At 38.2% G+C, this 19,556-nt stretch overlaps 1 protein-coding gene across 3 annotated transcripts in view; it reads left to right on the forward strand.

Moving 5' to 3' along the window:
* fbxw7 (F-box and WD repeat domain containing 7) overlaps window positions 1-19,556 on the forward strand; it is a 173,335-nt gene that overhangs the window by 63,766 nt on the left and 90,013 nt on the right. For 2 of the 3 annotated variants that reach the window (XM_077232408.1, XM_077232410.1), the window contains exon 3: window positions 13,511-14,239. In XM_077232408.1, coding sequence (XP_077088523.1) covers window positions 13,580-14,239 — 660 coding nt within the window. In that variant the 5' untranslated portion in view covers window positions 13,511-13,579. Of the gene's footprint in view, window positions 1-288; window positions 1,011-13,510; window positions 14,240-19,556 lie in introns of those variants that run through there. The other variant, XM_077232407.1, reaches the window with a different exon arrangement.

Here is a 19,556-nt window from a genome sequence, read left to right on the forward strand (position 1 = left end):
TGCAATCTGATATTGCATCCAGTACATTCATGGTTGATGGTATGGTTGATGGTATACTGCACAGCTTAGCAATGTAGTAGGTCATGTTACACTGAGCACAGTACAAATTCTGCGTAATGTAGTTGGGTAGTGTGCTATTCTGAACACAGTACAAATCCAGATGCATCAGACGCTGGTTTGTAACAGGAGGCAGTCCAGCTGCCAAGATGAGCGTGAGGTGGAGAGACGGAGAGAGGGAGGGGCTTCCAGAGCTGCTGTTCATCGAGATGCTCGAAAGAGCGGACTGTCAGAACGAGGGAGGGGGTGGGAGAGAAAGAAGGAAGAGATGCAGCTTCATCACAAGCAGCTGAGGGAAGTGCAGGGAGGGTAAGCTTGGCCTGTTTGAGAGCGGTACTCTCTGACCACCTGTTCCAAAGCCATCTGAGGATCACCAGCCACCTGCGGGAACAACTGCACCTTCAGGCTCTACGTGACAGGCATGGACAAGCTTCCAGCACTTGCACGAGCTCCTTGGGTATCTTCCCCACACTGAACAATTAAAGACTGATGGGAAGAAGACTTGAAATGAACAACTGTGTCTTTAGGTGAACTTTCACAGGTTAGTCTTCTTGACTGTTCAGATGTCCCATAAACTCTTTCTAGAAATCAGGTGAGAGGCTGTAGACCTGTAACTACCTTGGCTCTGGCAAAACTTTACCTTCCATGGCAGTTTGCTCCTTGGGACAGATCGCTCTTTTGACGGAACCACTTGTGACTCAAACTCTTCTCCCAGTCTGTCACTTAAGCTGACTACTGAGAACCTCTCTTCTACCAGGGCTAGAGACATCAGTCTTTCAACTTTTTTGGGGGGGTTTCCGATGAGCAAGTCAATGTGCGGTTGTGGCTGCAGCATCATCTCATCGCTGATGAAGAGGCTGGGCCGCTCTGCTTGTTGCTCAGACCTGCTGTCCTGCAGCCACACTTCTGAGCACCTGCAGCGCCTGGCTACTGGCTGCCCACCTCAGCACAAGGTAACCTCCAGCTGAAACCAAAACTTGTAGTTCTGTTGAAGAAATGTTTGAAATTTGCTGCAAGAATCCGATCTTTTTTTATAGTGTGCATCTTGTTGTAGACTAGTTGCAAAAGTTATGGATAGAGTAGATGCCATTTTTCATGAAAACCAGGCTGAGGAGGATAAATGTGCTTGTCTGTTTAATGGGTTGTATTATTATTATTATTACTATTATTTTTGGTGTCGATAGTTGTAGAGATTAAAAAAATGGAAATGATTAATTTCAAAAACGTTCTAGTGGACACAAAGGGTTGAAAGAATTTAAGGTGACCTTAGACAATCAGATATTAGACATTCAATTCCACTGCCTGAACAGGCCATATGTTTATCATTTCCAGCCATTAGTTAACCCAGACTAAGGTCAAGAAGGCCAACAAAATTCACAATCTTAAAGTGTTTTTTCATCTAGCGGTCTCAGTTGTTCTCTGATAAAGGAGCTGTTAGCAGTCTCCTGATGAAGATTTCAGTCTGTCTGGATCGGTGCAGCAGGACTGACCTTGCAGTAGTGTCTCCATTGTTATTTGGCCATTAGAGGGACTGGGGAGACCATGCAAGTGCACTGCAGTAATTGATTTTGTAATGGAACCAGGTGATTTAATGGCTGTCCTGCTACCTTGACAACCGTAGAGCTGTCTTTGAACCGACATGCATTCTTAATGGACATCTGTTAAAGGCTGTCTGCAGATTATTTTTTGCTCTCTGCTTTTAAGGAGAGTTTTGAACAGAACAATTTGCGCGCAATAGAGAAGAGTGGTCATGGACTCTCATATGTGGCCTAATGTCAATATAGCCCGTTCTGATTGTTGAGCAGCACCGACAGTCTTAAAAAGCCCTGGCTTTGAAAAAAACTCTGGCTCTGAGATGCTCACTTTGCACAAGATCGATCTGGTGCATCATGGGAAAATGTTTAGGCCCCAGCAAATTAGATAAAATGCTATGAAGGGAAAAGCTTTTATATTTTTTGACTTGCCTTATATAATTTGTTGTGTTGAGATGATGGAAAATAGTGTATTTTGTAAGATTAACGTATTTTGACAGTTATTTGGTCTCTCCTCCACAATTGGCACAATCATAAAAATTTTCTGGGAAAAATACATTATATTTCCACTTTTAGACAACTGATCCAACATCATTTATTATTAAAGAAACTTTTTAAAGTGCTTAAGCATTGGCACCATGTACCACATTAAGTTCTCTGTTGTTCCTTGTAATCACAAAAACTGCAGATAAAGGAGTGCTCAATGTTATGCTGATTGGAAAGCTGAAAAAGCTTTCACGCTTTTTGTCTTCCTCTCTGTGGCTTTCTGATTGCAATATAGGCAGGTAGTGGTTTTCTCTCTCTGAGTGAGACGATTCTCCCTCATTCTGGGTAAGCCTCATCATCTTGAAGGGTTGGGTTACCTCTTTTCAAACTGGACCGAATACTTTCATGACTCTGATATTGATTAATACCTTCCTCAATGAAACGTAGACTCAAGGGCACAAAGGAGACATTAGTCTTGTATATATAGAATTACCAGGATGAATGTGTCCTAGACTCTGCTATTGCTCCCTGTGACTGCTGCAAAAGTATAATTACATAGATTAGCATCCTCTTTAATATCACACATTAATACAGAATGGCATAAATAATAAAACGAATTGCTTAGCTGGCAGGAACCGCACTTACTGCACGACATGTTTAACTTCCACCTCCATGCAAGGCCGGCTTCATTGTAAGCAAGACACAGAGCTCACTTCTTCCTGACAACGTGGACAAACTTGTGTCCATTTCTCATTATATGAGAAGATTGAGATCGGAGGGGGGATATAGTGACTCAGGTATATCTGAAGTCAGGTATATCTTAATTGTCCATATTGTTGTAGTGTTTGTTTGCTGCTAAAAAAAAAATATAAATTTAACCTATTCGTTTTTTTTAATATCACATATATGTATATATATAACAGAATTTATGTTTATTTTGTTTGTGTTATTTTTTTTATTTGATGTTAAGGCTATTGTCTGTCAGCTTGATTGTTTGCAGACTTTGGACTGATAGCTATACGCATTTGAAGTGTTTCAGAATGCGGTATATTTATTTGGTTTTTTTTTAAATGTGTATAAAATATTTTTGTTAAATTTAGTTTTTTAGATTGTTTTGTTCTCAGAAAAGTTCATCCCGGTGTCGCTGCAGAAAGCTTTGTGTGCGCTGGAGTGCTATGTTTATATTTCAAATGCTAATTTTTATGGTTTATTTGGCTTATAATGGCTTAAAGCTACAATATGTACGATTTTTGTAAAAAAATATACAAAAATCACTTGCACAGTGTGATATATTTCCTGCAGCTGTGTTCTTACAATATCCCAAAAGTTTCCAAAGATTTTTTATTTTAGAGAAATTCCAATTTTAAATAGTGCCTCGTCCCTATTCACTTGTCGCCTGTCAGTGATGTAATATCCGCGTTATTCCTGGTTTCCGCTCGTACTGCCATAGTAACCATGGCAACAGACGTGGATAACTGCGTTACGTCTAGCGGCACGCTCACGGTGTTGTTTCGTTCAAACATTATATGGACCATCGAAAGCAGACTTTGGGACAAAAGGAGAACTAAAACGAGGATCAATATCAGCGTGGCGTTTTCGAGATGCTGAGAGCTCCACGTCCGTGACAAAGTTCAACTTGACAGATACTTTATTAGACAGGTGAGCAAATGTACATAAAACTAATCAATGTTATATAGCTCAACATGATGAAATGTTAGAGTATGATCAGTATGTTATTCTAATTTTGATCTAACTTACTGCCAGTCTCATACAGCCAACACACTAACACATAGAATAACATTTATTACTTTCAACACACTCAAATGCAGTTTAGTGTGATAGTGTAACGTTAGACCAAGTGAAACAGCGCTGCGTTACCTCACAAGTTTCATTCGTCTAATAAACTGAACTGTGTGAGTATTAATTCAGCACTTGAGGGTAGTTCGGTAGAATGAAATGTCCTTATTCCTTTATATCCGCGGGACTTGCGTTTGGCGCTGATATCTGTCTCTTATTAGCAATCGTGCCCTGCTTCATACCAGAGTCATGTTAAAAACATCAATGTATTCACTCATCCATAAACATTATAAGATCCATCATCATGACGACAAGTTCCATAATCCCAATTATGCGTCATCAACCTAAGCCTTTGTTATTGTAAGAGGTTAGTGACCCAGAGAGGCGAAACAAATTACATATTGTAGCTTTAAATTAAAGACTAACAGTCGACTAGGAAAATCTTTCAAAATTCAGTTCAATTCAAATTTATTTGTATAGCGCTTTTCACAATACATATTATTTCAAAGCAGCTTTACAGAAAGTGCATTTCAGAAATGTACATAGAAAAAAATGAAGATATTTAATGAAACTGGTAAGCAGAAAACAAACCTTGTTGGTGCTTATACATCAAGCGAGCACATTTGAGCTTCCATTTACCGTGATTTGATGCGTATGTGGTTGAGTTGATCAATATTTCTGTGTATAAAAGCCTATAAAAAAGGAAAAATATTTTTCCTTTTTTATTATTTCCTTGAACACCCAATTTGAGCAACATTTTGCTTTGCTGTGGATGTGCGTAAATTGGATCTGACTTTACTGTATATAAAAGCCTACAATAAATCTGTTCATAATATAAAGCAATCATGTCTACTCAGAAGACTTGGATTGTGTTTTGAACATGAACAAAAGTCTTAGATATATAGGTAAACTATTGATCCAGAATTTCTACTCCATTATTCATGTTCTGTAAACAGAAATGTCATCTTTCACATTTGACAAGTGTTTCTTTTGGGCATGTGGGACTCCCAAAAGTTGACAATTTCACAAATTCACTTATGTAGTTTTAGTCTTTTTCTTCTGGGAAATGGTTCAAAAGTATTGACTCATTCCTGTTCTTTGATCACAAAAGAGTTAAATGCTGTTGATTGGAAAAAAATCTGTCTAGTGTAGTCATGCATATTTTTGGTTGTTTTTTTTTTTCCAGAAGAGAAGGGCTGTACATTTTAAATATCTGCTAAAAGTGAGTTTTACTCAGCTTTTTGAAGTACACTAACATTTAGATGGCTTGATTGCTAATGGGCCTAATAGCCACACAACTTTTTTTTCATGGGATATTCATGGAACTGTGTAGTCTGGTGCTCTTTTTTTGCAGACCACATGATTCCTAATGGTTTATGTTCTCTCCATCTATGTCTAATTTATTTCCTCTGATTTCAGTGAATGCAAAGTAAAATAGTTTCGTGAAAATCCTCGTAGCTGTAGAGTTGATTAAACGCAGGCATGTTCTGTGAAACAGATTTCTGTCTGCTTGGCCGTCTGCCTGTTCAATTGGAGAGGTACTCTGGATTATCAATGGTACTAAGGCTTGTGTTTCAATCCTGACAGAGCCAGCATAGAGTGCCCCTTTGGAGTACTTCAACTGCACATCTGTGTCTTTTGTTCCGGGATATCAGAGCTTGATGCTATGGTCTGCCAAAGCCATACAGATGCTTTCACAGCAGCACATGGTTGCTGGCTGGGCACATATTGCCTAAGTACTTACAAATACAAAAAAAGGCCTGGCTCTAGACACAGGCTCTTTGGCTAAGTGACAGGCGCAAGCTTTTAGTCACTGTCCATTTTTTTTTGCCTGTGCAAAAATGTTAAAAGTAATGCTTGAGTCAAATAACAAGCTAAATGAAGGTGAGACGACTCGTGATGTTGCACTCGGCTGAACACTCAAGGCTGTCTGGGATAGATTCAGATCCTTAGGTAATATTAATGTTTTAAGCACATATGATTAATTATTATTTATTCACTTGCTAAGTAGGTTCAATTTGCTTTTAAAGTGCAGGGCAATTGTAAATATTTGTTGACTGCTCAGAGGTTGTATGGGTCAGTCGGCATTGTTCATTGCATTAGAGTGCATGTCTTAGCTGAACAGAGAATTGATTTGGAGACAGCAGCACTTCAGGGACTGCTTCAAATCTCAAGTTTTTATCTGAAACGTATTGCTCATTACCAGTATAATTTTGGGAGGAGGCATGAGAGGCTGTGCCACCTTCAAAAATATCTACTGTAAAAAAACAACGACGGAACAAAAATAAAAGATTTTAGGAGAAATTGTCAAATAGCATATCTTTTCACTCCCTTGATCTTATTGCATTCTCATAGAGGTCCTAAAGTATGGTGTTAATATGATAGGAAAATTGATGCTAATCTGACAACGTGGACCCAAACTAGCTTTTTTAAAATAATAGAAGTTGATTTGGATTGTTTGTTCGCGATTCTTTCACTATAATTATCCAGCAACACTTTAGCTTGCATTAAAGTTTAAACATACCAAAAGCATGTCATTTTTAATTAAGATTAATCTACCTCATTTTTGACAACCCTTTTGCTCGGATAAAAGATTTATCTGCAACCATTACATCAGTTAATTTTGGGCATATTGATTATTAGAGAGAAAAGGTTGTAATTTATTAATAATAATAATTAGATGTAATAATGGTTGTTTTCATGCCAATGTATGTACTGAAGCATAATTGGTTTAACAAAAAATCCTATTTAAAAAAAAATACCAAAAAATAAACAAACAAACAATTGTTCATGTTCCCTTTGCCTTGTAAACTGTGTAACTGTAAACCTCACAATCCTGCAAAGCCAGATTTTTTTTGAAAACTTTTTTTCAATTACTAAAGTTACTGATAATGTTATCTCATCTCTGGCTGCTCATTTGTAGTCTGAGCCTGACAGACATGTGAACATGATCTGCACACATTGCCTATGGGACACAAACAAATGTATTGCACTGAATTCTTTTGTTGCTATGAATGGTGTCCTACGTACTTCTACGAGTGGTTTTTCTGCTGACTGTGATAACATTGCTCTTGGGACACCTCAAATTTCTTTGACAGTGAGAATAGAAAAGCTTTAGAAAACATTAGGGTTGGTCTAATATTGAAGTTTGGTTGAGACCTATAAGCAAATAATTAATATTTTTAAAACTCCATAAAAATTAAAATCAGCAAAGTGAATTTAGGGTTTGCATTTAATTGTAATATAATTAATATTAATGAAGTAATAAAACATTTGAAAATGTTGCATGCTAAATATAGTTTACAGCTCTACTACTAGGGCTGCCCAAGACTAAAGATTTTTCTAATCGACCGTTCATTTAAGCCATTAGTTGACTAGTCGCAATAATATAATTACTTAGGGACTGCATGACTCTGCCATTTTCTGTGGAGTTTTTTTTCTTTTTCTGTGACCAACAGTGTAATTAAAATTTGTTTGACTCTGCCTCTTTTTTTTGACTAACGTTTGGTCCAGTTTTAGGGGTCAGCCCTATCTGCTACAGTTACATCCACTGAAATCAAAGGTTGTGAAAGTGACTGATTCATATCTAATATCAACTGATATCAATAAATGTAAAAAATCTCTGACCAATAACTGATGTGGTTATGATGTTTTGCATCCGTAAAAAAACATGAGCTACCATTTCAGTTGGCCATCGACTCGCCAAGCAGCCACATCACTGCTCCATCCAGCTATTTTTCCAGCCAGTAGCTCTTTTTGCAGTGACCTTGTCCTCTTTTTATGAATGAGGACTGCTTTCCCCTCAGGGTCTTGAGTCATTCTACCACAATAGAGCTGTGTTTACACCTGTCTGTGTCTCTGTCCTTTAGCTGATTTTACCTCTCTATTCTATGATGCCTGGAGGCAAGGTGGGGGACATGGACAAAAGAATAATATGTTTGTGTGTGTGGAAAGGTCTTGAGTATTAGCCTTATGACATTTTTGGATTGTAAAATCTTTAGATGTTTGAATGAAAGTAGCTCTTTTGACAGCACCTCACTAGCTGAGCTTCTTGTACGTCTTTCACAGGAACACGGCAGTGGAGCGAAGCATTCACAATAGCAGCTTGTGATGTCTTCTGCTGAAGAGGTGTTTTTCTATGGTGAGGAATTTCTATGTCAGGCTTTTTCAGACGATACAAACTTAAAGGTCTGAAGAAAGATTCAGTGGAATTTGGCATTCGGTGCCTCTTATAGTCAGAGCGCTATTCACATTTTACATTCTATCACTGGTTAAAAACTTTGTAGAATTCAAATCTGATAAAGAAGGGAGGTAAATGCATCCGAAATTGCATACTACATTTGCCGAGAAGCGAACTTGTGTTTAGTAGTATGAATGCAATCCAGACGTACTACATCTGTCATGTTGTCACTGTTATGTCCCATTCCTCTCCATTGGTCTTATGGGATAGTAAGTGTCCATTAGTTTCATGCTTCAGAATCTCGGCAGTAGTAGTAGGTCATCCATGTGTTTTCGCCGGTTGTTTTATGAATACTAAGATTTCGAACATTTCACATACCGTTTTTCACCTGCTATATAGTAGAAAAGTTTGCATTTTCAGATGCAGGTCATCACCTGTGTATTACGATTAATTGACCTCATATTTCAGTCTATCACTATTCCTTAATTCCTACTTTCTTCATTTAGTATCTTCTTTACAATTCCTTAAAGGGATAGTTCACCCAAAAATGAAAATTGTCAACGTTTACTCGCTCTCAAATTGTTCCAAAACTGTATAAATGTCTTTGTTTTGCTGGGGTAGATACACAAAGGGAGATATTTGGAAGAATGTTTGTAACCAAGCAGATCTCAGGCCCCATTGACTACCATAGTAGGGGGGAACATACTATGGTAGTCAATGGGGCCTGAGATCTGTTTGGTTAGCAAAATCCTTCCAAATATCTTTGTATTCAGCAGAACAAATACATTTTATACAGGTTTGGAACAACTTCAGGGTGAGCAAATGATGACAGAATTTTAATTTTAGGGTGAACTATCCCTTTAATAAACATACAGTACCACAGAGCTAAAATCTCTTTAATGCCAAAGTGTATGGTTTCTGCATAAGCTAATAATGGAGACATAATGTGGTTTTTCAGTTTGATGCTCATGCAGTTAAGCTATGCATAGCCCGTCGATGGATAGTCTTTTCAGCCTGTTCTGCCTGGCCACTCAAGGTCACAGAAACTGTATTTTCTCACAAACCATTTTTCTCTAACAACCCAACCCCCCATTATTGATGTAACTAAACTGGAACCCTTTTTTCTGCAGGAGATCTGTTTTCCAGCACAGGCTGCAGATATTCACCCAAATTTTTGTTCGTCTTTTGTACTTATGAATATTTAAAATGGGCTTGTTTACCATTTTGCCAATTATTTTGCTGCTGCTAACGGCAGAAGAGGAATTGCTGCAGTTTTGAGTGAATTAGTAATTTCAGAAACCAGGTGATGGGTTTTCCCTTTATTTGGCTTGGTTCTTATCATAAAGACCCATCCAGGTACCGTTGGGGTAAATAAATATAATCCTTTCTTTTCCTGTTCATTCATAATGTTTCCTGTAACTGATGTGTCCAAGAGGAGATGACAGTCGGGCAGATTTGTAGGAAATGACATTGTAAAACCAATAATACCGCTACTCTCTCCTCCCTCCTTTTCACCTCCTTTGAAAACGCTCTCTCTGAGAGGATGTGCCAAAACCCATTTTGGCTTCACCTTCCTCTCAGCCCCTTTAGATGTAGATAAATGAGCTGCTGCTGAAGTGTACACTGTGGTAATAACTAAAGAAATGATGCACCTCACTCCCTTATCAGACTGCTCGCCTACGCCAGCCTGGCCGCATTCCCCGGGAGCCGAGCCACATTCTTCTTTTTATGGCAATGCTTCCAGTTTTCCATATCAGAGCGTATGTCTGGAAAGCAATACTTTTATAAAACACTGGGAGTTTTCCCTGTGTCATCGCATAAACCGTCCTGTATTCGTTAGTAATGTAAATGTTTGGTTTGAAACCATTTTACTTACTTTTTGATGCAAGAATTTGATGAATTTATTACTGACTTGTTTGCTTTAAGTCTTTCTCCTGTTCCCTTGGATTACACTTACCTCCGATTTCAAACCAGGCACTTTGGGCTTTTTTGTGCTGGTGAAAATACCCAGCCTGAATCATTCAGATGTTTTCCCAAGTGATTTGCGGGTCAATGACAAATGAGTGTCTACACTAAAGAAAAGAAAATAGCTTAGTTTGAAACGCATGTATACCAAGTCCTTAGAAATTAATTCTTTATATTTATGATGGTTTCATGTGTTTTTTTTTTTTTTTTTTTTACTTTCCACGTGATGTTATTTGAGAGTGACTTGAGCACTTGAAAACAAAGTCCTCTAGATAGTACGCATATCACGTCTTTCTGCACTAACGGCCTAAGGAGTAAACTTTGAAAGGCCCTTCACCCAACTGTGCGAAACGAAGCACAACGCTGAAAATTAAGTAAACCCGGGCCTTTGGTAACCTTGCGACGCGTACTAAACCAAATTACTGTTGTTAAAGCAGTTTTCATACACTTTAACAGTGTCGCCCTCAATGCAAATGAGGCTTAATGTTATCGTGCGTGTTGCCGGTTAGATTGCAGTACTGTCACTTGATCACACATTGGTTCACTTGTGCAGTCTAACAGCACTAATTGTGTTCTGTGTCTAATGCAGTTGCACGAATAGACCAGCATGCAGGACATGAATACTAACAGGAAGCCCAGTACCTTCAAGACACAGAACAGCCCACTTCACCAGGCACAAGCTCTTTGTGTTTGCACTGACATGCATCTATCACTTTGCTAAGTAATTGCTTTTTAGCACGTTGAGAAACTAACCAAGTTTCAGATCAGTCACCAGAGGACGGATGTGTTTTCTTATAGAGCTCACCTGGTTCGACTTCTGTATGGGAAGGGAAATTGAAATGTCTATTTGAAGTTCATTGCCACATAATCATTTTCCAATTAGATCTTGCCTGATTATGCTATGATCTTCTCTATTATAAAGGAAAGGATTCGGTAATCAAAGGCTCATCTAATCAGATGCTATAAACTGTTTTAAATTGCCCTGAGATCTCTGCCTTCATATATATGCTGTGATTAGAGCCTAATTCAGACCTCTGAGAGAAGTAAACGCATATATCTGATGGATGAAGGATACAGCTGTAATGGACGCTGCTTGTGTTAAAGAACAGGGACAAAGATTAGCAGGTTAGAATGGTTCTGTTCGCCCCTGCTGGTGGCTAGATCCTGTAACTAAACCATCTGGACGAAAAAAAAACAAACCATGCTGCTAGATTGACAATCATTCATTATTGTGTGTATATTCTGACAATATATTAAATATTTCTTACTAATGTTTATTGTTTACTAGTTCCTGACTTGACCGATTGATCAGTGCAAACTATATAGTTTAATTCCTGCTAGATTCTTTTTAGTGAACCAAACATGTACAATGAGACACTTTAAAAAAAAAAAAGAATCTCATTGAATTTCTGATTTAAATTTCTCTTAATTTGCCAACAGACTGCTGAGGGCAATAAATGCTAAAGGCTTGTTTGCACTAAGAACGGTAAATAAAAAGATAACGATACATTTGCATCCACATCAACAGACAACAATGTTCTGTTTATTATATGCGCTACTGCTTGGATGGATTCTAATTGGCTGACAATGTTTTTATCATTCATCAGCTGGAATACATTCTGAAAGTGATTCCAACAACGTCCTGTCTGTGTTGCTATCATTATAGTTATGGGGTAGAATTCCCTATTCACATAGAATTAGAACGATTATTAAAACTTTATAGTTCTAGTTATCATTAATTTGTAAGATTGACAATTTTATAGTAATGTGCATTAAGGAATTATGGAAACGAACATGGCCACTTGTTACAAAAATAAACACTGAGTTAATCCATGTCTTAATTGACAGGTTCCCTCTTCACGGTGTTGAGGTCTTGTATCTTATTTATTTTTTATTTTTATGCGCACACAACAACATTCATGCAGTCAGTCAGCCTCTCGTCTCTTATCGCATCAGCCCATCTGTGCACGCTCGATTACCTTAATCAAGTCTCTATCAAACTCACATGCCTTTTCACACTCCTGGTTGGATTACACTGCGCATCCCTGCTTCCACTTGTACCCGTTATCTATCATTTTACTGGCCTCTCTTTCTGTGAAGTTAGTTAGTTCAGGGTTTATTTAAAGGTTTAATAAGGACTGTCACCCCCCCCCTTTTTTTTTTTTTTACTTGCCCAGCTAACATTTCAGTAGTCCTAAAACCACGTCGCAAAACAAAAGCGTGATGTACATCAAAAAAATGTAAGGGAAAAACATCAAACAGCTCCGCCCAGAAACTGACTCACAGCGGTGGGCCATCCTTACTGTAACATGATATTATTGTGTACATCCTGCTGCAAGACATGGCGTTATGTGTCTGGATTCTTAAACCTTGTACATGAACTGCTTATTTGGCAGTGATGCCCTCTGCTGGCTTTTTATGGTTGTCAGTGAGTGTATTTGATTTGTTATAGCAGTGATTGGAGTTTTTATTATCTAAATTTAGCTTGAATACTAGTGAATCTGTGTTAAAGACATTGTCTAGACTTTCTGCCCCCAACGGCGAAATGTGAGTGGTCCGTAATCTTCCTCCACATAGCTATGCATTAAGTATCAATTCATGTTCTAATTGACAGAGATGAAATAAATTGAGTCTAACATTTTATTTTATCTTTGAAGAATTGTTTGATAATACTTCAAAATATTATTCTTCTAACTGTATTTTATTGCAATTTGAAAAAAGTTTTCTATTTTGATTTATACTAAAATGCAATTCATTCCTGTGATGGCTGCCATTACTCCAATCTTCAGTGTCACATTATTCTTTAGAAATCATTCTGATATGTTGATTTGGTGCTCACGAAAAATGTCTCATCACAGGTGAAAATAAGATGCTTAAAATAGCCTACATGTATAAACTAAAAAGAAAGTTCAAACGAACAGCAGTTTTATAACATTTTGTAACTTTATAAATGTTTTTGAAGATTTTTAAATGTCCTTAAGAAGAAAAAGCAAAAAAAAAAAAAAAAAAGAAAGTATTAATATCTTTGGGAAAATAAATCGCCTGGACCCCAATCTTTTGAACGGTACCTAATGTGCTTATTATTTATAATGTGTTTATATATTATTACTATTACATGCAAGGATTTAAAGACAGTAGAATTGACATGGAACAGAGTAAAAAGAAAAACTTGAATGTCTGAATGAAACTGAATGTTTGTTTGCGTGTGTTGAAGTGATACTGTTGCCGTGGTTTCCAGGTCAAGCCTAGTGTAGATGATCAGGAGAGGTGCCCATTGTTTGAGGGATCCTCATATTGCGTCTTTCCCAGCATAGATGCAAATGCCTATTGTTTTATTTCACAGGCATGAATAAAAGAATGAGTTACCCACTTTCAGCACGCTCTGGATGCAAACACGCTTTTGTATAACCAGCCCCAACACATGCCTTTTATTGCCTTTTTATGTTGATTTCATGGTGATTTGAACCATTTTCCGTCTCCATCTCTCTTTCAGAATGCCAAGTCCTTGTCCTCTTCAGACAGCCTAGCGAAGGTGCAGGAGGTAGCAAGCTGGCTTTTGGAAATGAACCAGGATCTGCTGTCGGGGGGCAGCGGCAGCAGGGCGGCCCAGCAGCAGAGGCCAGGGGCAGGTAACAGCACCTCCGGCCGCACACCCCAGCCCCAGGCGGAGCACGTCGACCAGGTGCTGGAGGAGCAGGAGGAGCAGGAGGAGCAGGGGCAGAGGAGAGAACCGGGCGAGGAGGAAGAGGGTAGACGGGAAGGAGAGGAGGAGCCATGGCCTTCTGGAGGCGAACCGGTGGAGGGAGGACGGAGGAGCGAGGTCAACGGAGCCGAGAAGGGCGCCCAGTGGATGTGGGAGCAGGAGCAGCGCCGGCGGCGGAGAAGGCATCGCGACGACGAGGAAGAGGAGAATGAGGAGGAGGAGAATAATAACGGCAGACGGGATGGGCAGGTCGGGGCGGGACTTCGTTCAGAGGAAGATGACGACCGGCCAGAGGAAGAGGAGAATGGCGACGAGGAGGAAATGGACCAGGACAGCGATGAGTTTGAGCATTCAGAAGACAGTGGGAGAGAGGAGGAGGAGGAGGCTGAAGAAGAGGAGGAAGGAGAGGATGGCCTCCACTCTCCCTCCCTCAGGACCAGTGTTTCGGACCCTAACGATAACACGGACCAGTCCTCTGGACGACTGCACCAAAGCTCACCTTCTGTCTTCAAGAATAAGGTAAGCGACTGAAGTTCACTTTCTCAGTTGCTCCTTAGTTCAAATGGAAATATTCTTCTCACCACATTAGACTTAATCAGAAGTATCTAATGCGTGCAGATGTTGATGGGATTGAGTCAGTGCTTCTGCAATCATGGTGTTTGTTTCCCTCTACTGGTCGTTATTGGCTTTGCATTAGATAAACAATCATTTTGTTGTGAGAATTGATTTTATGGAGTGATGAACTGTCATTCATAACCCGAACATCACATCCCTGGCCAAATGAAGGATTATGCTTTAAACAAAGGTTGGTTTGCTGATGTCAAGTATTGAATGTGCTCAGGCGCTTCTGGATTAGCTTGATGGGTTTCATTTTAAAACTAAATTGCTCTTTTTGTTCTCACATTCTCAAATCACTTGAGTGATGGAAGTTAAAGCAGGGATTCCGTTTTTTTTTTAGCCGAGCCCCTTTTGATGGAAAAAATGTCAATACCCCTGAGATTTTAATTTGATATTTCCAATATTTAACGTGTTCACAGTTCTCTGATGTCAGTTAATTATCACATTGACATGCAGTAAACATAGAATATTTTTAATCTTTCTTAAGTGTTTTATTTTATTTTAAAATGATTTATTTACAGAATAAGGCTGCACAATTTAGTCCAAAAATTATATTGTGATTATCTTGTCATATCGGAGGTTAAATCACAATATGAGAATAAACATTTAATCTCTTGTAGCTGCTGAAACGTCCTGGCAAAATTATTAAAAAAACAAACATTCTTTATTGTTTTTTGTTTTTGTATTTATGTTTAACTAATTATAAAATGAAGACAAATATATTACTATTATAATGCTACAATTTTAGTTTAGAAATAATATTTGAAGATAATAAGAATAATTTTGTTACATGTGACAATATTAATGTCTTAAATTCTTAATTTCTTGCATGAAAATGAACAGCTAAATCGTGTTTGGATAATTACACTGAGCCATATTGTGATTTCAGTTTAATGTAGGTTACTTGTGCAGCCCATTTTATTTTATTTGACTTTTTAAAATATTTATTTAGCTTTTCGTCAACTCTCAAACCCTCTGCAGTTCCCTCACAAACCCCAAACCCTGAGTTAAAGGAATGATTCAGCTAAAAAATGAAAATCGTATAATTTACTCACCCTCATGTTATTCCAGATATCATATGGGTCGGATTGGCTACTTTATAGTGTTCTGTGGGAAAAGTCATGTCTGGTGAGGTTTTAAACAGCAAGCTGCCTGTTATTACTCATCATTGACCTCCAAAGGAAAGCGTTTTGGACTATTTGACTAGACTGGTTGTTCCAATATGCTTAAAGTTTGAACATTTTGTCAAATTAACATCTGTATAGAGACGTGTTTTGATGTTTATGGGGTCAGAAGCAAGTGACCTATAATTCCAGTCTGATTGGTTAAAAGGAACGTCTCTGACATTGCAGAATGACAACCATTGGCTGGCTGGAGAGTCAGTCTCTATCACCATAATTAATGATACATGTGTCTGTGGATCTGAGACGTCTGGCCTGTTTTTTTGATTTTTTTGGCCGCAGTGTTTGATCACCACTTGTAAACCTCCAAGGCCATAAACATTTACTCCAGTAATGTGTGTATTTTGGCAAGTCATGTTGTATACATAAGCGGTTTCATTCATTCAGTTGTGTATTAGTCAGATGGAAACAAAATTGAGAGATTGTGTCTGTTTTTGAGCAAAGAGGAAATGCAAATAAGCGGAGATAGAGAAGAGCGAGGGGAGGGAATGCAAGAGCGCGCAGACCCTCCTCATCCTCATGATGTCGACACGCTTGTCATCGCACTGACAGAAGACGACCTGCAAATCCTCTTACCGTTTGTTTCTGTGACTGAGCGGAGTCTCTCTGAGCTGCCATGGGGAATCGCAGTATGAAGAAGGTCGCACTGTTACTGGTGAGTGAATCTCCAGAGAACATCTTATCACATCTGTGTGTGGAGAGCGTCTCATCCGCCTTGTGTTTTGGATGAGAACACTGTTTATCTGATTGAGGCAGTCACAGCAGGGCTGAAGTTAGCAGAACAGTGATGTCTGGAGTGTGCCTTTTCAAAAGGATGTCTATGTTTTGTCAGGTTTTTTTTAACAACATATTGGCTCAGTCTAGTGCGCTGCCTGTCTAGTAGGGATGGGGTCAAGATGGTCGACTAGCAGACCTTGCTAAGTATTAGATTGTAGACCATAGTGGTGATTTAATTAGCCTATTCACCGTATGCTGTGCTTTAGCTGAAAGCACAGTGGGTTTCAAACTGGTCTCTGGGCACACTAGAGGGCAGCACGAGGGTGTTATGGGCTCCACAGAAAAGTTTGGAGAGAAAATGTGGTGATTAAAATTTTCTTTTTAAATACTTGTCAGCAATATTGAGATTAAGCAATTATTTGATTTTTTAATTTTATTTATAGTTTATTATTGATGATCTTTAATGTCTTTAGTTAACTAATATTTCAATTTATAGCCTAATTTCAGATTATAAAATGTAAATATTTTTCAGACTACAGTTTACCAATAAATAGTGTATAAAATAAATAAAAATCTAAATATTTAAATATAAAGAATTTAAGTACACTGCAAAAAAATCCAACTTACAATAAGAACTAAAATATGTAAACATGTTATGAATTTACAGTTGATCGTCACAGTGTAGATTAGATTGTGTTGAGCTGTATGTGAATCTCATCGCAACTGTTGGATATTTGCCTATCAGGGTAATGTTTGCCTGTAGTATACGAGCAAATAATGCTCATTTGTAATGGGCTTTTAAAATCAAGCAAATGAGATATAACAGGGTTTGTAGCTTCTTGCATTGTATTGTTAAATGCTTAACAGTCTTTTGTTGCCTTGACAAGAATTGTTAAATTCTCTTAAAAGCCTGTTGCTCATTGAATGAACAAAAGAATTTAATTAGCCAGATCTTTTAAAGATTTTTTTTAGTTTTTACTATGCGTGTATCTATTTATATACGTGTGTGTGTGTGTATATATATTTAAACCTGTCTAAGAAGTTTGGCTGTTTAATTATGTTGTTATTGTTTTTGTGCTCTTTACTAGTACGTATAAAGCACATATTAATGCCTTGTTCTGTATGACCATATTGTACATCCTTTAATCGTACACAATACTTAAACTTAACAACTACCTTACTAATAAGCAGTAATTAGGAGTTTGAGGCAAAAGTTGTAGTTATTAGTGAGAGTTGGACTCTAAACTAAAGTGACCAAAACCTCTTTAGCATCTTTTTTGACTGTATTTTGCCACGCCCCTTTTCTAAATGACCCTGTTACAGCCACCCAATTGCTTTTTTTCGATAATTATTGATCTAGAGAGTCCAGAGAATAGGCCTAGACTGGTTTGGTTCCGATCGGGCGAAAAACCAGGGACTAGTTCGCAAAAGTAGGTTTTGGACAAAATCCGACATAAGGAGTTATGAGCAATTTAGTACTTTTGGTTGCTGTAGCGCCACCTATGGGGCAATCGGGGTCATACTCTGATAGGTTCTCCCCACAAGTGTGGCCTACCATCTGGCCGTGTTTTAAGTCTCTAGGCCTTACGGTTTGGGCTGCACGATGCGTTTTAGGGGATTTTTTTTTTTCAAATAGCAATTACATTATTATGAGTCTCTTTAGCGACTCAGGCCGCATTTGTATTACATGAAGGGCCCCCGGGCCTTCCATGACACTGATCAGATATGACCCATGAACGTGTAAGCAGGAAAAAAGCACATGGTTTTCGATAGTCTCCGATTGGTTTCAGGCCTCATTCATATGTGGAAGTGAATCTGATATGAATCTGATATGAATCGGATGCGTGTATTTGTTTCTGCCATGTAAGCGGACAGATGGGATATTCCCCCGTCAATGCAAGTCGTACGTCATTAAAAGAAAGCGATGGTGGCGAATGACGTCAACTGAGGTGGACATCAACTACAGCGATAATAACGGTCTCGTCTTTTCTCCCCGCCTTAAGAGACAAATGTTTTGCTCATCTTTCTGCGTCCATTGCAGTCCAAAAAAAAAAAATCGGATGCTCATCAACAAATTGGAATTGGGCATCAAGACCTGCAGTGTAAAGGTGGCCTAGACTCAATGGTACAGAGCACATCTGTGGCTGTTGTCCTTCTCCCCTTGGCTAGATCAAGATTTCATTAAGAACGTGAATAGGAATGCTGTAGCTTTCTAAATGAGGTCAATCTAAAATATTTTCTTTGAGGAAATGTGGTTTCAGCGTGTTTTATCTCTGTTTGGTTACTTTGGTAATTATGCATTCAGGGCTTTTCATAGTATGCTAATGTTGAGCTCTTGAAATTGCTGGGTAGAAGTAACTGGGGTTTAATGTCAAATTTGTATTCAAAAGCAACATCCTGTAACTGATAGTGTTTGCGTTAAGCTTAGTAATGATTGAATTCCCTCACGCAGTCTTAGACAACAGAAAAAGTGTACATTTGAAGCACTTTCTCTTCTCATCTGACGTCAGTTCCTCAAGTCAGAGTCTTGACCTCAAGGTTGAATTTAGCAGGACTGAATAAATGATCTTGGAAAGCAGTTTCACACACTTTTAATGGTAGGAGATGAAACCTGACCTCAAAAATGTCTTGCCTTGCTGTTTGGTTCCTGATTAGCTACATTTTCAAAGATCCCTTGTTGACAGCCTATTTAAAAGTGGGGGTTGTAACTCTGAAAGACTCAATAATTGTAAAGACTTTTCATTTGTACTGTGTAAGTTCATAGATGTTAGTTGTAAAAATAGATTCCAAGTAGATACTGACAATATCCACATTTAATTTCAACATGGATGGATAGATAGCTAGACAGAATGAAGAGTATTTTTTTTATTTAGTTGTGCTTTTTTATTGTCTAGCCAAACATGATTTGTTTTGGTAGAAGCATTTAAGTTTTTTTTAGTTTTTTTTTTTTTTAGTTCAGTGATAAAAACAGCTGTGAAAGCTTGTCTTTAACAAGTGACTTTGCATTTTGGAAACGGCTTAGCTGGTTAGAAAATGTTTCTGAGCAACTGTATTGAAATGGCTGCCTTACTGAGCACTTTAAAATGTTTGGCATTCCTTTTGACAAATGTAGAAAGGCTTTTTTTATTTTATTATTATTTTTTTACTTCTAAGTTTGTCATGATGTTCACTCAGTTCCATTTTCAATTGGTCTCCTGTCTTGTGATTTTTCCACACTCCCGGCTATCTGCTCAATGTTTATGGACTTTTTGTGCTTTAGAGAAATATTTAATAATTATGCAGCAATCTGGTGTCTCCTTGAGTGCCAGTTGATGCCTTGT

This window comes from Siphateles boraxobius, unplaced genomic scaffold (assembly GCF_051911475.1).
Source record: "Siphateles boraxobius isolate OS27281-9 unplaced genomic scaffold, OSU_SipBor_1 17, whole genome shotgun sequence".
Taxonomy (NCBI): domain Eukaryota; kingdom Metazoa; phylum Chordata; class Actinopteri; order Cypriniformes; family Leuciscidae; genus Siphateles; species Siphateles boraxobius.